The sequence below is a fragment of the Dipodomys merriami genome, unplaced genomic scaffold, assembly GCF_024711535.1.
Source record: "Dipodomys merriami isolate MVZ:Mamm:240054 unplaced genomic scaffold, mDipMer1.0.p SCAF_42, whole genome shotgun sequence".
Classification (NCBI taxonomy): Eukaryota; Metazoa; Chordata; class Mammalia; order Rodentia; family Heteromyidae; genus Dipodomys; species Dipodomys merriami.
Window position 1 is genome coordinate 6601406 of NW_027205826.1, and position 17833 is coordinate 6619238.

The window sequence follows — 17833 nt, forward strand, 5'->3', positions numbered from 1 at the left end:
CCTGAATAAAGCCAGTCACTGAATCAACAGCTTTGTTAAAACATACACTCACATATACGCATCCACAAGTACTTCTGAATTGCTTAGAATAAGCTTTCCTTGGGTTATCAAACTCACAAAATATTACTGAGGTTTTAAAATGTCTGACTATACTTATCAAGACTGTGACCCTGAAAAATAAGTTAATTAACCTGTGTGTGTATTTCCTTTGCTTTCTTAGCCTTTTGTGCCTTGCATATTTACCACTACCTGTATAAGGCTGAAAGAACCTTAGGAATTTTTCAGAAAAGCTGAGATTAGAATGACGTTTGCTTTATCTGACAGACAAAATGATTTGATAAGGACCCTTTTTTGAGTTCTACCTCATCCATTTCTAGGACAGCCACGGCATTTGCTGCTCTTGTTCTTTCCATCTGTACATCTTCATCTTCTCCTTCAGGTTCTTCTGGGTTTGGGAAAACATCACTGCTTCTTGGAGAAATTCTAAAATCCAAACAGATTGCCAGTTGAAAACTTGTAGCAAAAGAAAATTTCATATCTCCATACACCGCTGTCAGTTATCAGAACAAAATAACCAGGAGAACCATGTAATTTCCTTTCTTCAGCCATCATCTGCCTTTCAAATGTCCTACTTCCTTTCTGTCATGAGTCAAAAGATACTATTCTTATATTGTCTTGACTTTTGATTTAAGTACAGTCTTTAGGGGCCATGACTGTTTTTCAAATGATAAAGCAGCAAACACCCTTTAGCAAAGAATTTGGAGGCAGGGTTGTGTGAGAAAAAGAATCTAGAAGCTCATTTTGATCTATACATTCTAGAACTTAAACTTTTTCAACCTGAAAACAGGGTCCTTTCTCAATGACTTCTTCCCAAAGTGCCTCTCCAGACATCGCAGAACAAAAAGAAAGATAAAAAAGTGGAGGTAAGACTAGGGGAAAAGAAAGGTAAACAAAATTAGTATAGCATCCTCATATAAACAATGATTTCAATATGCAATGGATTAAGTTTTAATTATCTATAAATTGATTCCTGTTGCATAACTATAAAATTAAAATATTAATTGAGCTTTCTTAAATATAAAATTGCATTTGACAATGTTTTCAAAAGGCATGAAGGGCAATAGAGTGAATATTCCATAAAATTCAATATTAGTGTTTCTGCTCTTCAAAGAAAGTATAACATAAGATAACAGTATGAAGTCGATACCAGTAAAACTCTTTTGGGTTGGCTTCACTCTTGGCCTCAAATGGTCCTTGATGTTAGTGTTCAGATTAAAAAACCATTACATGTGTGAATGTATGTGTGTGTGCAAGTGTGAGTCTACATATTGCTGCAGATGTTCAAAATATCTAGACGCTTTTTTTAAACTTGTTGCAAGTCAAAGAAACTCAAGCCATACAAATTGTGCATTCCCTTGTGTGAGAGCATTGAAAGGAAATGTCTTCTTACTGTTAACAATGCCAAGAACAGGACATGAGATTCTGAAGCTCCTAAGTAATCAGCAGAGTCAGGAGAAAACTGTGAAATGAGGAGAAAGTGGGTTTGAGTGAGTCATCCTCTTCTGTTCATGAACTTATCCTACTTACAATAAATCCATGCCCTTAAAGTGGCCTTGCTACCGTTCTACTGGATTTTCCCCTGTCTATCAGATAAAGCTGATTGCTGGCTATGATGATGTCTTTCTTGTTTCCAAAGGTGTCTGAGTAAACGATCAGTCTGGGCATGTGTACAGGCGAGGTCTTTCATAAACTGTATCAGCAAACCTTTTGTTAGTAGGTCCTGTCAGAACCCATGAAAGCCATAGGTGAGTTTATCCAAACCCTTCTTCCTGTCTACACCTCCACCTCCACCCCTACCTCCACTTGCACCTCCACCTCCATCTCCACCTTCATCTACACCTACCTTACACTTTCCTGTTTTTTTGTCATTCATTGGGCTTGAACTCTGGGCCTTGGTGCTGTCCCTGCTCAAGGGAAGCATTCTACCACTTGAGCCAAAGCACCACTTCTGGTTTTCTGGATATAAGAATTTCTCAGCCGTTCCTGCCCAGGATGGCTTTGAACCACGATCCTCAGATCTCAGCCTCCTAAGTAATTAGGATTGCAGGCATGAACCACCAGTGCCCGGCTACCTTCATCTTTTTATTTGGACCCTTTCCACTGAGAAACCTGCGATGATACTGTTTTTGTTCTCCCACATCCTCCTCTTTTTGACATAATCATAACCATTGTGCAAGTCAAAGACAAAATTCCTTTCTCTTTCCTGCCTGGACTGACATCAAACCATGATCCTCAGACCCTAGCCTCTAAGTAGCCGGGAGTACAGGCATGAGTGTCTGGTACCTGGTTGCTTCATTCTTAAGGTCCTCCTTATTTAAAAATGAGGTTCCCTTTGTCAGATGCACTGAGCACATTTCTAACTCTACTTGTCAAGAAGTGCCTGGGAAGACTTTAAGAAAAACGCCTCACTCCTCTGATTTCACTTGAAAATCAGGGAGAAGTATCTTTTTGTAGGTCTATCGGTCCTTCTGATACACTCCTTCAGATTCTTTTTCATATCTTTGCTTCTGTTCCTCCAAGTTCCTTGTTAGGTTGTGTTATCCTTGCAACTATCACCTGTACCCTGTTAAGTCCAATTGACTCTTTTCAGTTAGCATCTTTCAGGTTCTCTTAACAACATCTGATGGCATAATTACACCGTCTTTTAAAAATATTCTCTTTTATTTTGTAGTCCTGGGATTTTGAACTCAGGGCTTTGCACTTGCTAGGAAAAGTTCTAGCAGAGTTCTACTAGTTAAGCCATTCTTCCAGGTTTTTCTGCTTTGGTTATTTTTTAAAGTAAGGTATTGTGCTTTTTAACTATGATCTTCTTATTTATACTTCCCACCATACCTCTTTCCGTTGAGAGTGGGATCTCATGAACTATAGTTTGAAACATACTTTATTGCCTGCTGGCATGCTCTTATAGATAGTTAAATGTTTAAAAGAGTTTCTGAGAGAAGATGCTAGAACATACTAGTCTGCCATTTTTTCTTGTGTCTCCCTAATTCCTTTTCAAACTAATTGACTGAATCCTTAGCCTCTAAACTTTGGATTTCAAGGTTAAGTGCTTAGCCCAGTTTCATGACTATCTGTCCTTGCTCTGTAGGTTGTAGTATACAATTCTATGGATTCTTAAGAACACCTATAACTGCTGAACCTCAAAGGTTTGCTGTAGTTTCCTTCTCCCCCACATGATGGTGCTAAACCTGCTGCTTGACATAGGTCTTCATGTGTCAGGATTGTTAAATTTAGTATGTTCAAAGTTTAACAGAAGAAGGAATCTCTTTGTCACCCAGTACAGAACTATAAAATGCTACTACACTGGATTTCCCTAGACCCTTCGTGAATGAAGGCTGGGCTTCTATGCCATGAGATCAAGTGTCTTGTTTATGGCAAAAGAATTAATTTCTGAAAACAGACTTTAAAGTTTTGCACATTTAGATGGCATCTACCGACATGTTTGTAATATTCTAAGCTTTCTCCAATGGCCACACATTTACCTTTGTGAGGATGGGACTAAAATTACTTACCCCAGAATAAATGAATAAGGAGCCGATCAGTGTGAAGGGCGGAATTAATATGGTGCAGAAAAATAGTGTGAGAAACCGGTAATCATTTAAATCACTGACAACTATCAAGAAATTGGTGACCTAAAATAAAAGCACAGCATAATGACACTAAACTTATTAACTACTTTTAACAACTGAGCAGCAATATGATGCTTTCTATTTGCATCTTTGAAGCCTGAGTTCATGGAGTTTTCTGATTGTAGTCCTTTATAAATATTCAAGTGACAAGATAAAATCACTTTAGAAGTAGGAGTCTCTAACTCAGGGAAGTTTAGCTCTGGAGACAGGTTTGAGAGTCATCCATTACAGATGGTAGACACCCACACGCACTTTATATTTTATATGTGTTTATGATTGTCTTAGGCAATTAGAATTTTCTAGAGAGAAATATTAACTTAACATTCTGTTCAGCACAAAGATTAAAATATATGCTCCTAGATTTGTTCAAAATGGTTTATAAATAAAATAATAGGTCCCATCTGAATACTTACAATGAAGAAGATAACTGACCAAAGGCTACTGTTTTTTCTGATATTGTGAAAAATGAATGAGATCACGTATGTCAAGAAAATGAGAGATGATGCATATCCAATATTACAAAGGATCTGGAATACAAATAGAAATACAAATACTTAGGTTATATAAGATAAATAGGATTTAGGAACACATCTATACTTAGCCCCCAACTTTCCAAAACTATAGAACAGATAATTTGAAGTTCTTGGGTTTAGGATTAGTAATATTACTCTATTCATACAAATTAGTCTAATGAAACTTAAAACTTAAAGACTTTCTCTCTCTCTCTCTCTCTCTCTCTCTCTCTCTCTCTCTCTCTCTCTCTCTCTCTCTCTCTCTGTCCTTCTCTGTCTCTCTCTCTCTCTGCTGCTTATGGGGCTTGAACTCTGGGCCTGGGCACTGTCCTTCAGCTCTTCAGCTCAAGGCAAGCACTCTACCACTTGAGCCACAATGCCACTTCTGGTTTTCTGGTGGTTTATTGGATATAAGAGTCCCATAGACTTTCCTGCCCAGGCTGGCTTTGAACTGTGATCCTCAGATCTCAGCCTCCTGAGTAGCTCGGATTACAGGCATGAGACACTGGTGCCCAGCCAAAACTTAAAGACTTCTTAACGTTTTACCACCTACCTGAATTAAAAGGTATTGAAGGATAACTGTAATCTCCTCTGGGTTAAATACATAGTCCATCATTTGTATTAGAAGAAGAATCAAGAAATACAGGGGCAAATCCACCAAGGCTTGTCCAAACCAGTAAGCAGAAGGGAAGAGACCAGAAATCCATAGCTGGGAATGAACTTTTTTCTGATAAAGAAGCAGAGCAATGAAGAGAAGGCAGGACAAGCTGAGACTTGGGAAATCCTATATAATCAGAATTTTGTTGTAGCTCTTGAATAATTATTATTCTAGTTTGATAAATGGAAGTGCCACTTGCCACACCCCAGAAATATTAATACTGCAAATTAAGACACATAGAATGTCTCGCCTCTCCCTCCAGGTATTTGGGAAGGAGTTAAACATTGTTAAATACTATTTAAAAATATTTATGTTAATAACTGTCCTTTACTATAAGCACTCCTGTAGTAAAACATCTGTGTAAGCATGATTGATAACAATAGGACAAAACTAAGTGAACGAAGTAAATGGTGAATAGAATGCTATGTTTGCCAAAGACAAAGACAATTTAAGAGAAGAATATGTGGAAATTAATTCAAGCCCATCAAATACACTTTCTGGACATTCAGAAGGTTCAGTATCACTAAATAACAGGTGACAATCTCAAAGGCGGGAAGATAAAGTTCTTTAATAGGTACTGGAAGTGCTGTAGAGAGACAGGAAGTGTCTTCCACAGACTTCTTGAATTTTATATAAAAGTGAGTTATCAGCAGATAAAAAAGGAAATAGTATAGCAAACAAAGTAGAGACTAGAAATAGCACCAAGATCTGGGCACATGCTGTGTGCCATTGTCCTGAAGTTGCAGTTAACAAAACGGACCAACTCCTTGGTACAGTGGCCAAGAGTTCTCAATAGACCCCAACAAGGATTCTTCTCAACTGTAAAGGTTAGCCAGAGGTCTCATCTACATCTCCTTATGCCTGTGTTTTCCTGCATTCATCTTCCCTCAATATCCCCTCTTGGTGGGCTGGGAAGGTGGCTCAGTGGTAGGGAACTTGCTTTGCATGCACGATGCCCTGGGTTCAATTCCTCAGCACCGCATTATAAGCAGAAAAGGCTGGCAATGGCTCTGTGGCTCAAGTGATAGAGCACTAGCCTTGAGCTGAAGAGCTGAGTGATAGTGCCCAGGCCCAGAGTTCAGGCCCCATGGCCAACAAAAAAATCCCTTCTTGGCTTTAAGAAGACTTTTTAGGGAAACTATTCCCCTTTCCCCAGTTCTTGTAAAAGCTTTCCTATTTCATAGATTTCACCACAATTATGTACATACTCTTAGCATCATTGAAGCTTGTCCATAAAAGTGACAGAGACCTAAAGCTCAGTGTACTCAGCCACTTTGTTCAATTGCCTGCCCTCCTCCTGTCTAGGGAATATACTATTGCCTTCCTCTTGCTTTTGCTTAAACAAATCCATGTGTTCACTTCTGTATTCCTTCTTCAGCATGACTAAGAACCTGCCATTCATCTCCACTGACAAGAACATCATAAAACTGAAGCCTAATGGGACAATCTTTTGTCCTGTGAAGTAAAAATACTGTGGTAAATTGGTCAATGTGTACAACTGAGTTAACTTTCCCACAAGGAAAAGTGAAAACCATCATTAAGAGAGTAGATACAATTGTTAGTGGCAAAAGTCTATAAATAAAACCCAAAATGATGCACAGTGAAAAGTTGCTGTTCCCTGTTGGTGCTATTTCCTGAGATACTCATTTGTTTAGGAAAAGACACCCTTCGCATTCTGACAAGCTATTATTTGACAAGCTGTTTTGACAAGCTATTTGCATGAAGCACATAAATGAGATGGTTTGCGGGAGAGTTGTCTGATTACTTGATAACTCTTCTTACTTTGAAGTCACCGATGCTGCTCATAGCAATGTAAGGAGGGAGGCAGGCGGCCACTGCGCTGGAGAAGAAGAGGTTGCTCAGGAGTGGGTTGAATAGGTATCCGTGCTCATAGAACAAATACTCCTGAAATTATGCAGAACATGCTGAGCAGCGGCCAATGGGGCATCTGGTTCATTTGTACTATCCTAATCAGCCAGATGTATGCACAAACCACTCAAAACCCTTCCACTCAAAACCCTTCCCGCTATCATGTTTGCAACTGTTTACCCACATTGATTTCCATTCCTGTGTTGCAATAAGTGGGACATTGGAACACAAGAGGAAAGCTCAACCCCATGATATGAACTGGCTAAGCCCCAACACTTAATGCCTATGGAACAGCATGCAAGCTTTGCTCTCTGACTTTGTGATTATGGCATTACAAACCAGTGATTACTAAATACATCAAAGTGGATGTCATAGAAATGAGAGATTGTGAACCATCAGTCCAAGTGCAATTTTGCTACTCTCAGAAATGAGTGCCCACAACAGTTTGGTTCAATGTTCCCCTGGTTCAGCATAATGCAGAGGGAGCAAATTAAAATACTTTCCAAGACCTAATATATAGAGGTTAACAAGTAAGAGCATTTAGAAAACAGCAATGTTGACTCAGGGTGAGGAAGATAATGTTATACTTACCCCAAATGATGTACTTCTCTCAGTCTGAATGTGTTTTGAAGAATTAAAAACTCCAAGGAGCCCATTGCTAATAACATCCATGAGAACAGGAAAGCAACTTAGCCTTTTGGTATTACATGCTATAGAAAATCTACGATCCTAAAACATAATGAATACTTTTCTAAGGTCTCAGAAAAAAATGCAAAATTGAATAAATAAATATGGTAGGAAAATCATTAAACTTATTGGTACAAGGACTTATACAAATACTTATTGATTACAGAGACAAAAATCACAATTAATCAATCAATTAATTAATTAACAACACTGACTATATTATTGAATGAATTCCTGGTATACTTAAAGGAATCCAGGTCTTCAGTTTTTATTTGCCATAGAGCATTGGCCATGTGGTTATTGATGCTTAAAATCTCACAAAATAGGGGCTGGGAAGGTGGCTCAGTGGTAGAGCGCTTGCCTTGCATGCTCGAGGCCCTGGGTTTGATTCCTCAGCACCACATAAGCAAAAAGAAAAAAGCCAGAAGTGGTGCTGTGGCTCAAGTGGTAGAGCGCTAGCCTTGAGCTGAAGACCTGAGGGACAGCGCCCAGGCCCAGAGTTCAGGCCCCATGACCGGACCCAAAAAAAAATCTCACAAAATATCTCAAGTGATTTTTGGCATGCTACAAAACTGAATAATAATGCAACTTCACTTGGACATGGCCATAGACTTGTTTCCAAATGTGGTTGATTTGTTTTGTAAATAAAGAATATGTGGATACTTGGGAAACAAGAGGTAGCAGGTGATTTTAATGAAGCATACACTTGCACAAATAGCAACCTTTCATTTAAATCTCTGGTAAAATGGCATATAATATCATATGAGTCCCAAACATGTCACTATTCACACTACTCAGAGTTATGAAATAATTGCATGTGTAATTATTTCTTCCTCAAATAAAAAATTATCTATATTGCACAAAGTACAGAAAAGCAATGATAATTTATTTTTGTAATCACAAATCAAGTATATGCATCTAGGTTAATTACTTAGCGTTTATCAAGAACAAATGTGCCATTTTTAAAATTTATTCTTCTGAGCACATGGAAATGAACTCAAGATCTATTAGAGGTTAGGTGTGAGGTAATTTATTTTTTTTATTTTGTGCAGGAGGGAGGGTAGGTAAGACAGGCCTTGCTGTGTAGCTAAAGACTAGCCTTGAATTCCCAATCTTCTCGTCTCAGAAGTAGTTTTTCATTTTCTTGTTGGCTTAGAAAAAATTAACTCTGGAAAGGTCCAAATGGTCAAGTTTATGGTGCCTACTCAAGGTGATTCAGCCATTAAGTTTAATTGTCTCATCTTTTGCTATTTGTCTACCACTGGGATCCTTAACTATCTTGCCTATGCCCAAGATATAAGCAAGTAGGACAGCAATTACTACAACAAACTGCAGAATGAAAATCAAGTGTAAATTGAGCATTGAATGAGAATAAGGTTTAAATCTATTATTGGACTGGAACCCAACTGGTAAGACTAAATTACTGTAGAGCCATATAACTTCCAGTTATACAGGAAGCTTTCGGAAACTGATGATAGTGCAGCTTCCATAAAGAAAATGAGAAATACCTCATTTCTGTCAAATTAGCCTTTGGCATCAGCTGATTTGAATGACTTAACTTTCATAGTCTGTCTTTGGTAAAACCCAGCCTGAGCCCAACTTACCTGTTCATTCTCTGACACAATGATAGCACCATTGTACGATGGTTCATCCGTGCCGTTTCTAGTTCCAAAGGCATCCACTTCCAAAGCTATGTTCTGCTGTTTCAGTGAATGTAAAAAGTCTTCGATGCTTGACCCTACCAAAGGTAAAGCTCAAATGAAGCAAAGACAGACCAAAACAAAAACAAAGTATTATGAAAAGTAAACTACAAGGTGAATACAGTCATAATATTTAATGTCTGTATGTAAAAATGGAAACAGTTAACTTGAGATGGGTGAGGTGATTTAGATCAAGATGTATTATACTAAAAATATTGACATGTTGAATTGAAACCTGCCTATACACCAACTTAAAGATAATAATAAGAGAAAAGAATTTTAACTTGTTAAATGTAAAAATGAAGTTTAAAAAATAATACACAAGGAAACTAAATGACATCACCCAAAGTATTCCATAATGTGAGTTGTTTACAGATTTTCTTAAAATCAGAACTAGAGCAATGGTACCAAAATACATTTTGATATAATGGGTATAATAAAGTTTTCTCACCTAAAGTTTACTTATAACTTCTATTTGTGAAAAAAGGTAAATTACTGGGTTGGTGATGTGTCTTAATGGCATGCCTGCCTAGCATGGGCAAAGCCTTGGGTTTGATATCAGCACCACAAACTAATAACAATAACAAATATGGATGACTAATTACTTTGGTAATATTTAAAACTACTAATTAATCTGTCATATTCTTTTCTGTACTGGTTCTGGAGCTTGAACTCAGGGCCTGGGCACTGTGCTTGCGCTTTTGTGCTCAAGGCTAGCACTTGACCACTTGAGTCACAGCTTCACTTCTGGCTTTTCTGGTGGTTAACTGGAGATGAGTCTCATAGACTTCCTGCCTGGGCTGGCTTTGAGCCATGATCCTCAGATATCAGCTACCTGCATAGCTAGGATGATAGGCATGAGCCATCAGCATGTGGCTGAGATTTATTTTTTTTTACAGGCCCATCAATACAGACACTAACGAAACTGACACAGGACAACCTCAAATGCCAGTCACTGATTTGTTCTCCCAAATACCCTTCAGTTGCTTTATGAAATGGCTTAAGTGGCTTAAGGTTTAAATCAAATTCAAAATGAGTTTCTAAAGTCAGCTCTCCAATTGTGTATATTTAGTTTTAAATCAATGTTCTGTATGGCCTCCTGTTTTCGAAAATGCACAGAACTGATTCTTTTCCTTGTGTTTTATGTTTTCTGGGGAATCTCCCAACAAGAACACTTACAAGCTGCATTTCATCCCCATGTGTACCTGTTTTGTTGATGACCAGTAGGGGGGTAAGAGGGTCCTCAGGCTGTTGTCCTGGTGAAAGGAAGTACATATTTGGGGACAATCCCCAAGGACTATTTTTTTTATATGACTCAAGGAATAGATTATCCAGAAGTTCAGGGAAAAAGCTAATGCCCCAAAGCAGTAACCTATATAGAGGGAAATAGAACAGAAAATTAATTTAAAGCTACTTAAAGTTTATTAGAGGGAAGTAGATAATGAACTCATAAAATAAATGGAAAGTACTAAGTTAACATTTGAATCATGACTTTTCTTCCTTTTTCTTCTTTCTAAATGAGATAGTGCCTATGTACTTATCTTTGCTCTTTTTTTCCCCTCTGTTTACTTCTTTGGACACTTCATTCTGGCCTCTGACGCCTCCTGATTGTCACTCCTCCTGATTGTCACTATCTCTCTCTAGTGTCCACTTATTTGCTCTATTTCAGCCCTACACATCTTCCTTCAGCTGCACTATGCCAATGTTGCATATCACCAATACCCAGACCCTCCACACCCTCAAGCTTTTCCCATGATCCCAAATGATCATGCTCTACTACTGAGCTATACTCCAGGTTTTCTATATGATACAGTCTAGTAATTATTTTTACTTTTTCACACATTCTGTCTGGTGAGTACCTGAAGTTAGTAACACTTCTTTAGATTCCTCTGACATTCTCATACTTAGTACCACTCCTACCCGATCATCCACCCCTCTTACTCTCTTTAGTTCCATGAGTCCCATTCTCCTTCAACAAGCTCAAATTCTGACTGAGCTCTTTCTTTGCTGTCTGTATTTTCACTTACGTGCTTCCTACGAGTTGCCATAGTTTGCATATCTCTATTATACCTTTAAAAAATTCATTTCTCATCACACACGTGGGCTGCTGTTATAGTTTGCAAGTTGAAGGTCTCCCAGAGGTCTGTATGTTAAAGACCTGGTCACAAGAGTGGCGCCACTGGGAAGTGGTGGACTATTACTGGATGACAGCTTATGCTCTGTTCTCCGGTCACTGAGCACATGCCCTTGAAGAGGATTGTGGGAGCTCAGTCTCTTATTCTTCCTCTCCACTGATGCCTTCATGATGGAGGTGTTTGCTTCATCATGAACTTTTGCCACAGTGTGGCACCCTCACCAAAGGTCCATGATCTTGGACTGAGATTTCTACAACGGTAAGCCAACATATACTTTTCCTGCCTATAAGTTAACTGCTTCAAGTATTTCATGATAGTAATGGAAAGCTGCTCAATATAACTACAATGCCAGATTTGTATTTAATATATGTACATACATTTAACAATAGGGAGTATTATTGTGTGCTGATGATAGGTTTTAGATGAATAGGTGTGTGTTCTACACAGTGATGGGCTTATGCATAGAGGTGATATTCAGCAATGATGCTTCAGGGGTGGGTGGGAACCTTACAATGGGTTCCAGATGCAACATGGAGCTAAACAGAATGCACAGAACCTTGACCCTGCAATGTTGAAATTCTGTCTGAATCTGTTGCCTGCAACACTGACTCTGACTTGTGTTTCCAGGTTGCTGACCTGCCCTATGTATTTCAGACTTGCCACTTGCCATCATAGTAGGAGCCAATTCCTTAAAATGAATCTTTCTCTCTCTCTCTCTCTCTATATATATACATATATATGCATACAGATAGGCATGAGTGTACATGTAAGTATATGTCTGCACATACAGGTATGTGTATATACCTGAATTTATGTGCATTTACACATAGCTCTCCAAATACTTATATGCATGCATATCTTTTATATATGTATATATATTGATACATGCATTACACATACCAAAAGGATATATAAATATATATACATAGACCAACATTTATATATATTGGCACTTACATACATATTTATAGGCTCCATTTCTCTGGAGAGTGCTGAGACAGATTTTTGCATTTTGTGGAAAGAGGGAATGGGGTCTTGTAATGGAACCTATGTGTGAACCTCCACCTGCTTGCAAAGAGCTAACTTTCGCTCGTTAGTAAAAGAAAATCCGTGTGAAATTTAAAAACTTCCAACTTTGATGTTTTTGTTGCATGCCCACATGAGCAATGATCAGTTTTTTTGATGTTATTGTTTCAAAGGCCATCCACAATTCCTGGGATTTCTTTCATCGAGTGCTGTTCCCGCACATTTTTGTTCCCGCACATTTACTTTGCGTGTAACAGGGTGCAGAACTCTGAAGCACTCACATACTCACATGGCCAGCAGCTTTTTCTTTCCACGCTTTAGCTTGAGGAAGCGAACTTTTGCCATGGCACAGAGCTGCTGTCTCCAGAGCACCATGCCGCTGACAGTATTTCTTGTTTCACTGAGGGAAGACAAAACTTGTTCCAGCTCCACAAAATCTCCGGTGTCTTTGGTTCCATCACTTTGTAACTGTCCCCAAATTCCAAGCTCTAAAACATAAGAGCAGTCATTTATAAGGTGGTATCTGACAGTATCATTTTAGAAGTATAGTATTTAGCTTTTCTGGGAGCAAAGGTTCCAGGATTAACATTCTGGTCAAACATGCAAGTAATCGACTTTGTAGTAGTAGAGAAACTACTGAGGAAATGGAAGAGAAGGAAAATAATAATTTATACAATGAAAGGAGATCATGTATTTTCTGGAAAACAAGTTCTCCTCAGTGCTACAGAATACTTGAGAAATCACTGGAAACCAGTTCAATCAGAAAACAAAAGCTAGTTCTAATCTGTTTGCAATAAACATGGATATATAAGGGTTCTTGTTATTTCCTGTCATGCCAACATTGGATAAGTGCTGATTTCACAGCAATATCTGGAAATATCCTGGAAGCACTGAAAAAAAAATCCTTTAAAATGCTACAAGAAAGGCAATACTCTGCATAAATTCTACTTTTCCTCTCTCTTTAGCATTTATATTCAGGTAACACAGTACTACACATTTATTGTCTGCTTCCTGAGGACACGGAATCTACATTCCTGTATTCAACAGTTACCTTCCTTCTCTGAAACTAGCACCAGCAAAGGCTATAACATCATTAATCAAAGCATTTTACCTGGTTCATCAACAATTGATTCCCTTTCTAATTTCAGGAACACCTCATTCAAAGTAGTCATGGACACACCATAATCTTCAATGCCTTGATGAGAGCATCTGTCAAGGTCCCTGTAAAGATCTGAAGGTAATCACAGAAACAGATAAACAGAAAGTACTCTAATGAAATTGATAATAATTACATTTTTATAAGGCATAATATTGGTGATGGGCCAAATGTAGTGTTATGAGAGACAAGATGCTTATATCTAAAATACATCTATGAACTTTCACGTCTTTTTGAGTATCAAAGTCTAATCTAAACATTTATTTTAGAAGGGGGCATGATGGTGAAGGTCTATAATCCCAGCTACTTGATAGGTTGAGACAGGAAAATTGGAAGTCCAAGGCCACCTCCAAGATCCTTAGAAATAACATATAAAACCAAAGGTTTTGGAGTATGGCAGAATGCTTCTCTAGCATGGTGGGTTCAATCTCCAGCACTACCTACCTACCTACCTACCTACCTACCTACCTATCTATCTATCTATCTATCTATCTATCTATCTATCTATCTATCTATCTATCTATCTATCTATCTATCTATCTAATTATCTAATATATATAATTTTCCATTCTATTTTAGGGAGTGCTTAATTCTAAACTCTAATTAAAGACTATTTCCCAGAAAATAAAGACTCATATTTTCATGTTAAGATTATAATAAAGATATAAAAGAGCTAGTACTTATACATATAAGTAATTGCCACAGAATATTTCCCAGTTAATATATAATATGGAGAAGGTATGCACTGTGTAACTTGTACATGAATTGTGAACATTTTCTCCATCTGTTTCTCTCTTTTTCTCTCTCTCTATATGTTAGTTTTAGCTCTATCTATCTATCTATCTGTCTATCTATCTACCTATCTATCTATTAGTTTTAGGTCATGGTATAAATTATATAATAGCTCCAAATAGAGTAGGTCCTTATTAAGGATTAACAGGTACTTTTCTAATGAATTCTTTTTTTTTTTTTTGGTCCGGTCGTGGGCCTGAACTCTGGGTCTGGGCGCTGTCCCTCAGCTCTTCAGCTCAAGGCTAGCGCTCTACCACTTGAGCCACAGTGCCACTTCCGGCTTTTTTCTTTTTGCTTATGTGGTGCTGAGGAATTGAACCCAGGGCCTCAGGCATGCAAGGCAAGTGTTCTACCACTGAGCCACCTTCCCAGCCCCTTCTAATGAATTCTTAAATCTGCTCAAGTTGTTCTTTTTCATTCTTTTGTCACACTGCTCATCCTCTCTGAAATGTGTTTAAGAAGCAATCAGGTAAAACTTCATGTCTTAAACACTCCATTCATTCCCCCAAACAAATTTCCCTAATAACCCTAATTTTAGCTTTATTCTACCCTGTACCTCATAAAGATACATGCTGAAAAGTGAACGTATGATCATTTATGATGTACTCCTAAGTGAGTTGGGGACCATCATACTAGAAGTGACCTTGGGTTGGGAATATAGAATAGTTCATAGTGCCATGTGCTGAGCAAGTATGAAAGCTAGACATCATTTTCATTATTTCAATTCATTCTGTGGTCTCTCTTGTATGTTACCTGGGAATTTGTTTGTCCTTTCAAAAGGCAAAATATAGACAAGTTTTCCCTCATTTTGGGCTGTTAACTTGGCATCTGGGATGTGCTGCTTAACCAGTGTTGTTACACTTTCTGGGTCACACATTTCATTCAGATGCAAACTGACATTGAGAACAAGATAAAGTTATTATTATCCAACATTGCCTTTAGAAACAGCCTCCTAATGATATAGTATATATTTGCCACTCATTTATATCTAGGAGACAAAAATGTATAATACACTGGTATCAACAACATGACATACACTAATAAAGTCCAAATACTTTAAACACATGGCAGAGAAAGGAGTAAAAGGGAGGATAAAAGTTAGATGACTTAGATGGGGGGAAGTGGGGAAGGAGGATTTGGTGGGGGGGGCGGGGGGAGGATGGGAAGGGATGGGAAGGGGAAACGAAGGAGGAGGCTACAATGCTTGATAAGAAATGTACTCATTATCTTGCACATGTTATTGTAACCCCTCTGTACAGTATTTTCACACAAAAAAAGAGTTAGATGACTTAGGAACCATCATTTGGAGGGAAAAAAAATTAACCAGCCAAATGTTGACTGTGGTAAAAAAGAAGAAAGAAATGTCCAATCATGTTAACATTTATTAGAAAACTCAACCTCAGAAGTTGTCTGTAAGTTCTAGAGTTAAATATGGTAAAATGGAAATGGAAGTAATTTATATAGCTGTTAAGGCTGTGGTTATAATACCATACTAATGCAGGCTTTAGAACTGAGGCAATTTGATGATCATCTCTGGGTATCACTTTAATAATACCCAGATCTCAAAAGAACTTCTAAAGGCAGAATAAAACAGTTCATATGAAGTAGCTCAAGGCCTTCCACCAAGTAAATGCTCAGGACTTGTTATGTAATTTTACCATTTTACTGAGAAGTTTATTCAAGTGAAAGCTGTTATCTTTTGATAAAAGTATGTAAAGTTTCCTATGGAATTGTTGGAGTTTGGAAACCCCATTATTATTCATATCTACTAAAATGAGCTTTGGTGATAGAATGATGTGGACATCATAGCTGCTGATGACTTGAAACCAAAAGTCTACTTGAGGCTCTATGACCATCATTATCAAAGATACCTAAGGGGAATAATATGAGTGCCTTCCCAAAGATGCTTCTTACATATTGATAGCACAAAGCACCCTACTACAGATGAATAAAGGAAGAGCGAAGTTGAGTTAACTCAGTGAAGTGAATACCTTATCAAGTATTCACTCATTCAGTTTTTTTTAGTCTTAACTAACAATAGTAGGTATGTTCACTGCTATTTCAGAAATTAAAGCAACACTTGAAATGAGTACTTTGGGGGTTCCAGGAAAATATTCTTATGAAGGAGAAACTATTCTGAAATAACCCTCTAGAAAGGGTAAGATTGAGACATGGTTTAAGGGGATGGAGGAGGACATGATGAATAGAAACAAAACTATGGAATAGACCTAGAGACCATCTACTGGATCTTGCAAGTTGAAGGGCATTGATTCAATTCAATTGTAATAAGCGAAAAATGATAGAAAGGTAGATCCCATCAGGATAAGTAATAGAGGAGTAAATAATAGAGGCAATCTAGATTAATTTTTAAGACTTATTAACATGTTAGTGGGAATACAACCCATGGTTCACAGCATACTTGTCATCTCCATCCAGACTCTATCCATTATATGCATGTACATTACCCTAAAATTGTGTGAAAGGAAGGCAGAAGAGGAAGGGGAATTAAGAAAGACTGCTATGGAGAGAGTAAAATAAAAACTTTCTGATAGGTACTACCCTCCATTGTCAAAGAAGGAAAATAATAGCATCTTCCTAGGATTCTTTGGAGGAAGGCTAAAACATTGGAGGTGTTTTCTATATGTAAATGTCATAGTAAGTCCGCAAAACATAGTCAACATTTCATAAGTGATAGATAGACATTACTTAACAATGGTAATGATGATTATTAGCACCAAGAGAAGGAGGTAGAAAAGGATGGTGGAGAAAATTAATTCAGGGAGAATAAAGGGTATTTTTTAATTTTTAAAATTTTAATAGAAGTTTTTCAACTAAACAAGTCACATTATGAGTTACAATGCACCTGGAGCATTCTAACATCTACCTCATCTTTCTCATACCCATCCAGGGTTTTTTTTTTAATTGTTCAAACAAACTTTACAATAAAATTCCAATATATGATATGAGAAAAGATTGAAGTACTAATAAATTTAGCAAGCCACAGGCTACAAAAAATTTTTCCAAATGTTTTATTTGAACCTAAATTAAGCACACTTAGATCCTTACTGCCCACAATTTCAGATTATCTATATTCTAGCTAAGAAAGTGATTGGGACTTTGTTCCAATGCAACTTTCCTGAATGAACTTAGGAGTTGTGACCTACTGTGATACAATGATGCTGACTGCAGCTGCCACCAGCATTTTCAACAAGCCCCAACATGAAGAGCTGTACCTTAAATGGTAGCCAATACCCCATTTCTTCTTCAGGAATAGAGAAGAGCCTGCACACTTCAGCCTCCCGTTGGATATAAACACCTTCCTATCTGGTCAGGAAGAACCAGATGATATATTAAGGAATTATTTCTTCACTGTTCACAAAAGAGCAAATCCATTTACATAAATTGTATTGTAGAAACATGACACACTAGCATAGATAGATCCTAATCCTGCCTATTACCTATTTGGGAAAGTTGTCCAGTATCTTTTTGTCAAGCCATTGACATTCATACTGAATGAAACACTACATTCTCTGCTGTTCTGAATCAGAATGCTTCCACAAGACAAAGTTCTCTGGCACGCAAATTGTGTGAAATTCCCATCTGAACAGC

The 17833-nt window shown here is 37.7% G+C and overlaps 1 protein-coding gene across 1 annotated transcript in view; it reads right to left on the reverse strand.

Annotated features, from left to right (window-relative positions):
- Positions 1 to 17833, reverse strand: part of Abca9 (ATP binding cassette subfamily A member 9) — a 50259-nt gene that overhangs the window by 12577 nt on the left and 19849 nt on the right. Inside the window, exons 16-29 of the mRNA XM_069993159.1 lie at positions 17458 to 17548; positions 14978 to 15117; positions 13388 to 13507; positions 12566 to 12764; positions 10321 to 10487; positions 9020 to 9153; positions 7320 to 7457; positions 6642 to 6764; positions 4755 to 4928; positions 4103 to 4216; positions 3573 to 3692; positions 1451 to 1519; positions 838 to 929; positions 363 to 483 (exon numbers count right to left, since the gene is read on the reverse strand). Coding sequence (XP_069849260.1) covers positions 363 to 483; positions 838 to 929; positions 1451 to 1519; positions 3573 to 3692; positions 4103 to 4216; positions 4755 to 4928; positions 6642 to 6764; positions 7320 to 7457; positions 9020 to 9153; positions 10321 to 10487; positions 12566 to 12764; positions 13388 to 13507; positions 14978 to 15117; positions 17458 to 17548 — 1802 coding nt within the window. The remainder of the gene's footprint in view (positions 1 to 362; positions 484 to 837; positions 930 to 1450; positions 1520 to 3572; positions 3693 to 4102; positions 4217 to 4754; positions 4929 to 6641; positions 6765 to 7319; positions 7458 to 9019; positions 9154 to 10320; positions 10488 to 12565; positions 12765 to 13387; positions 13508 to 14977; positions 15118 to 17457; positions 17549 to 17833) is intronic.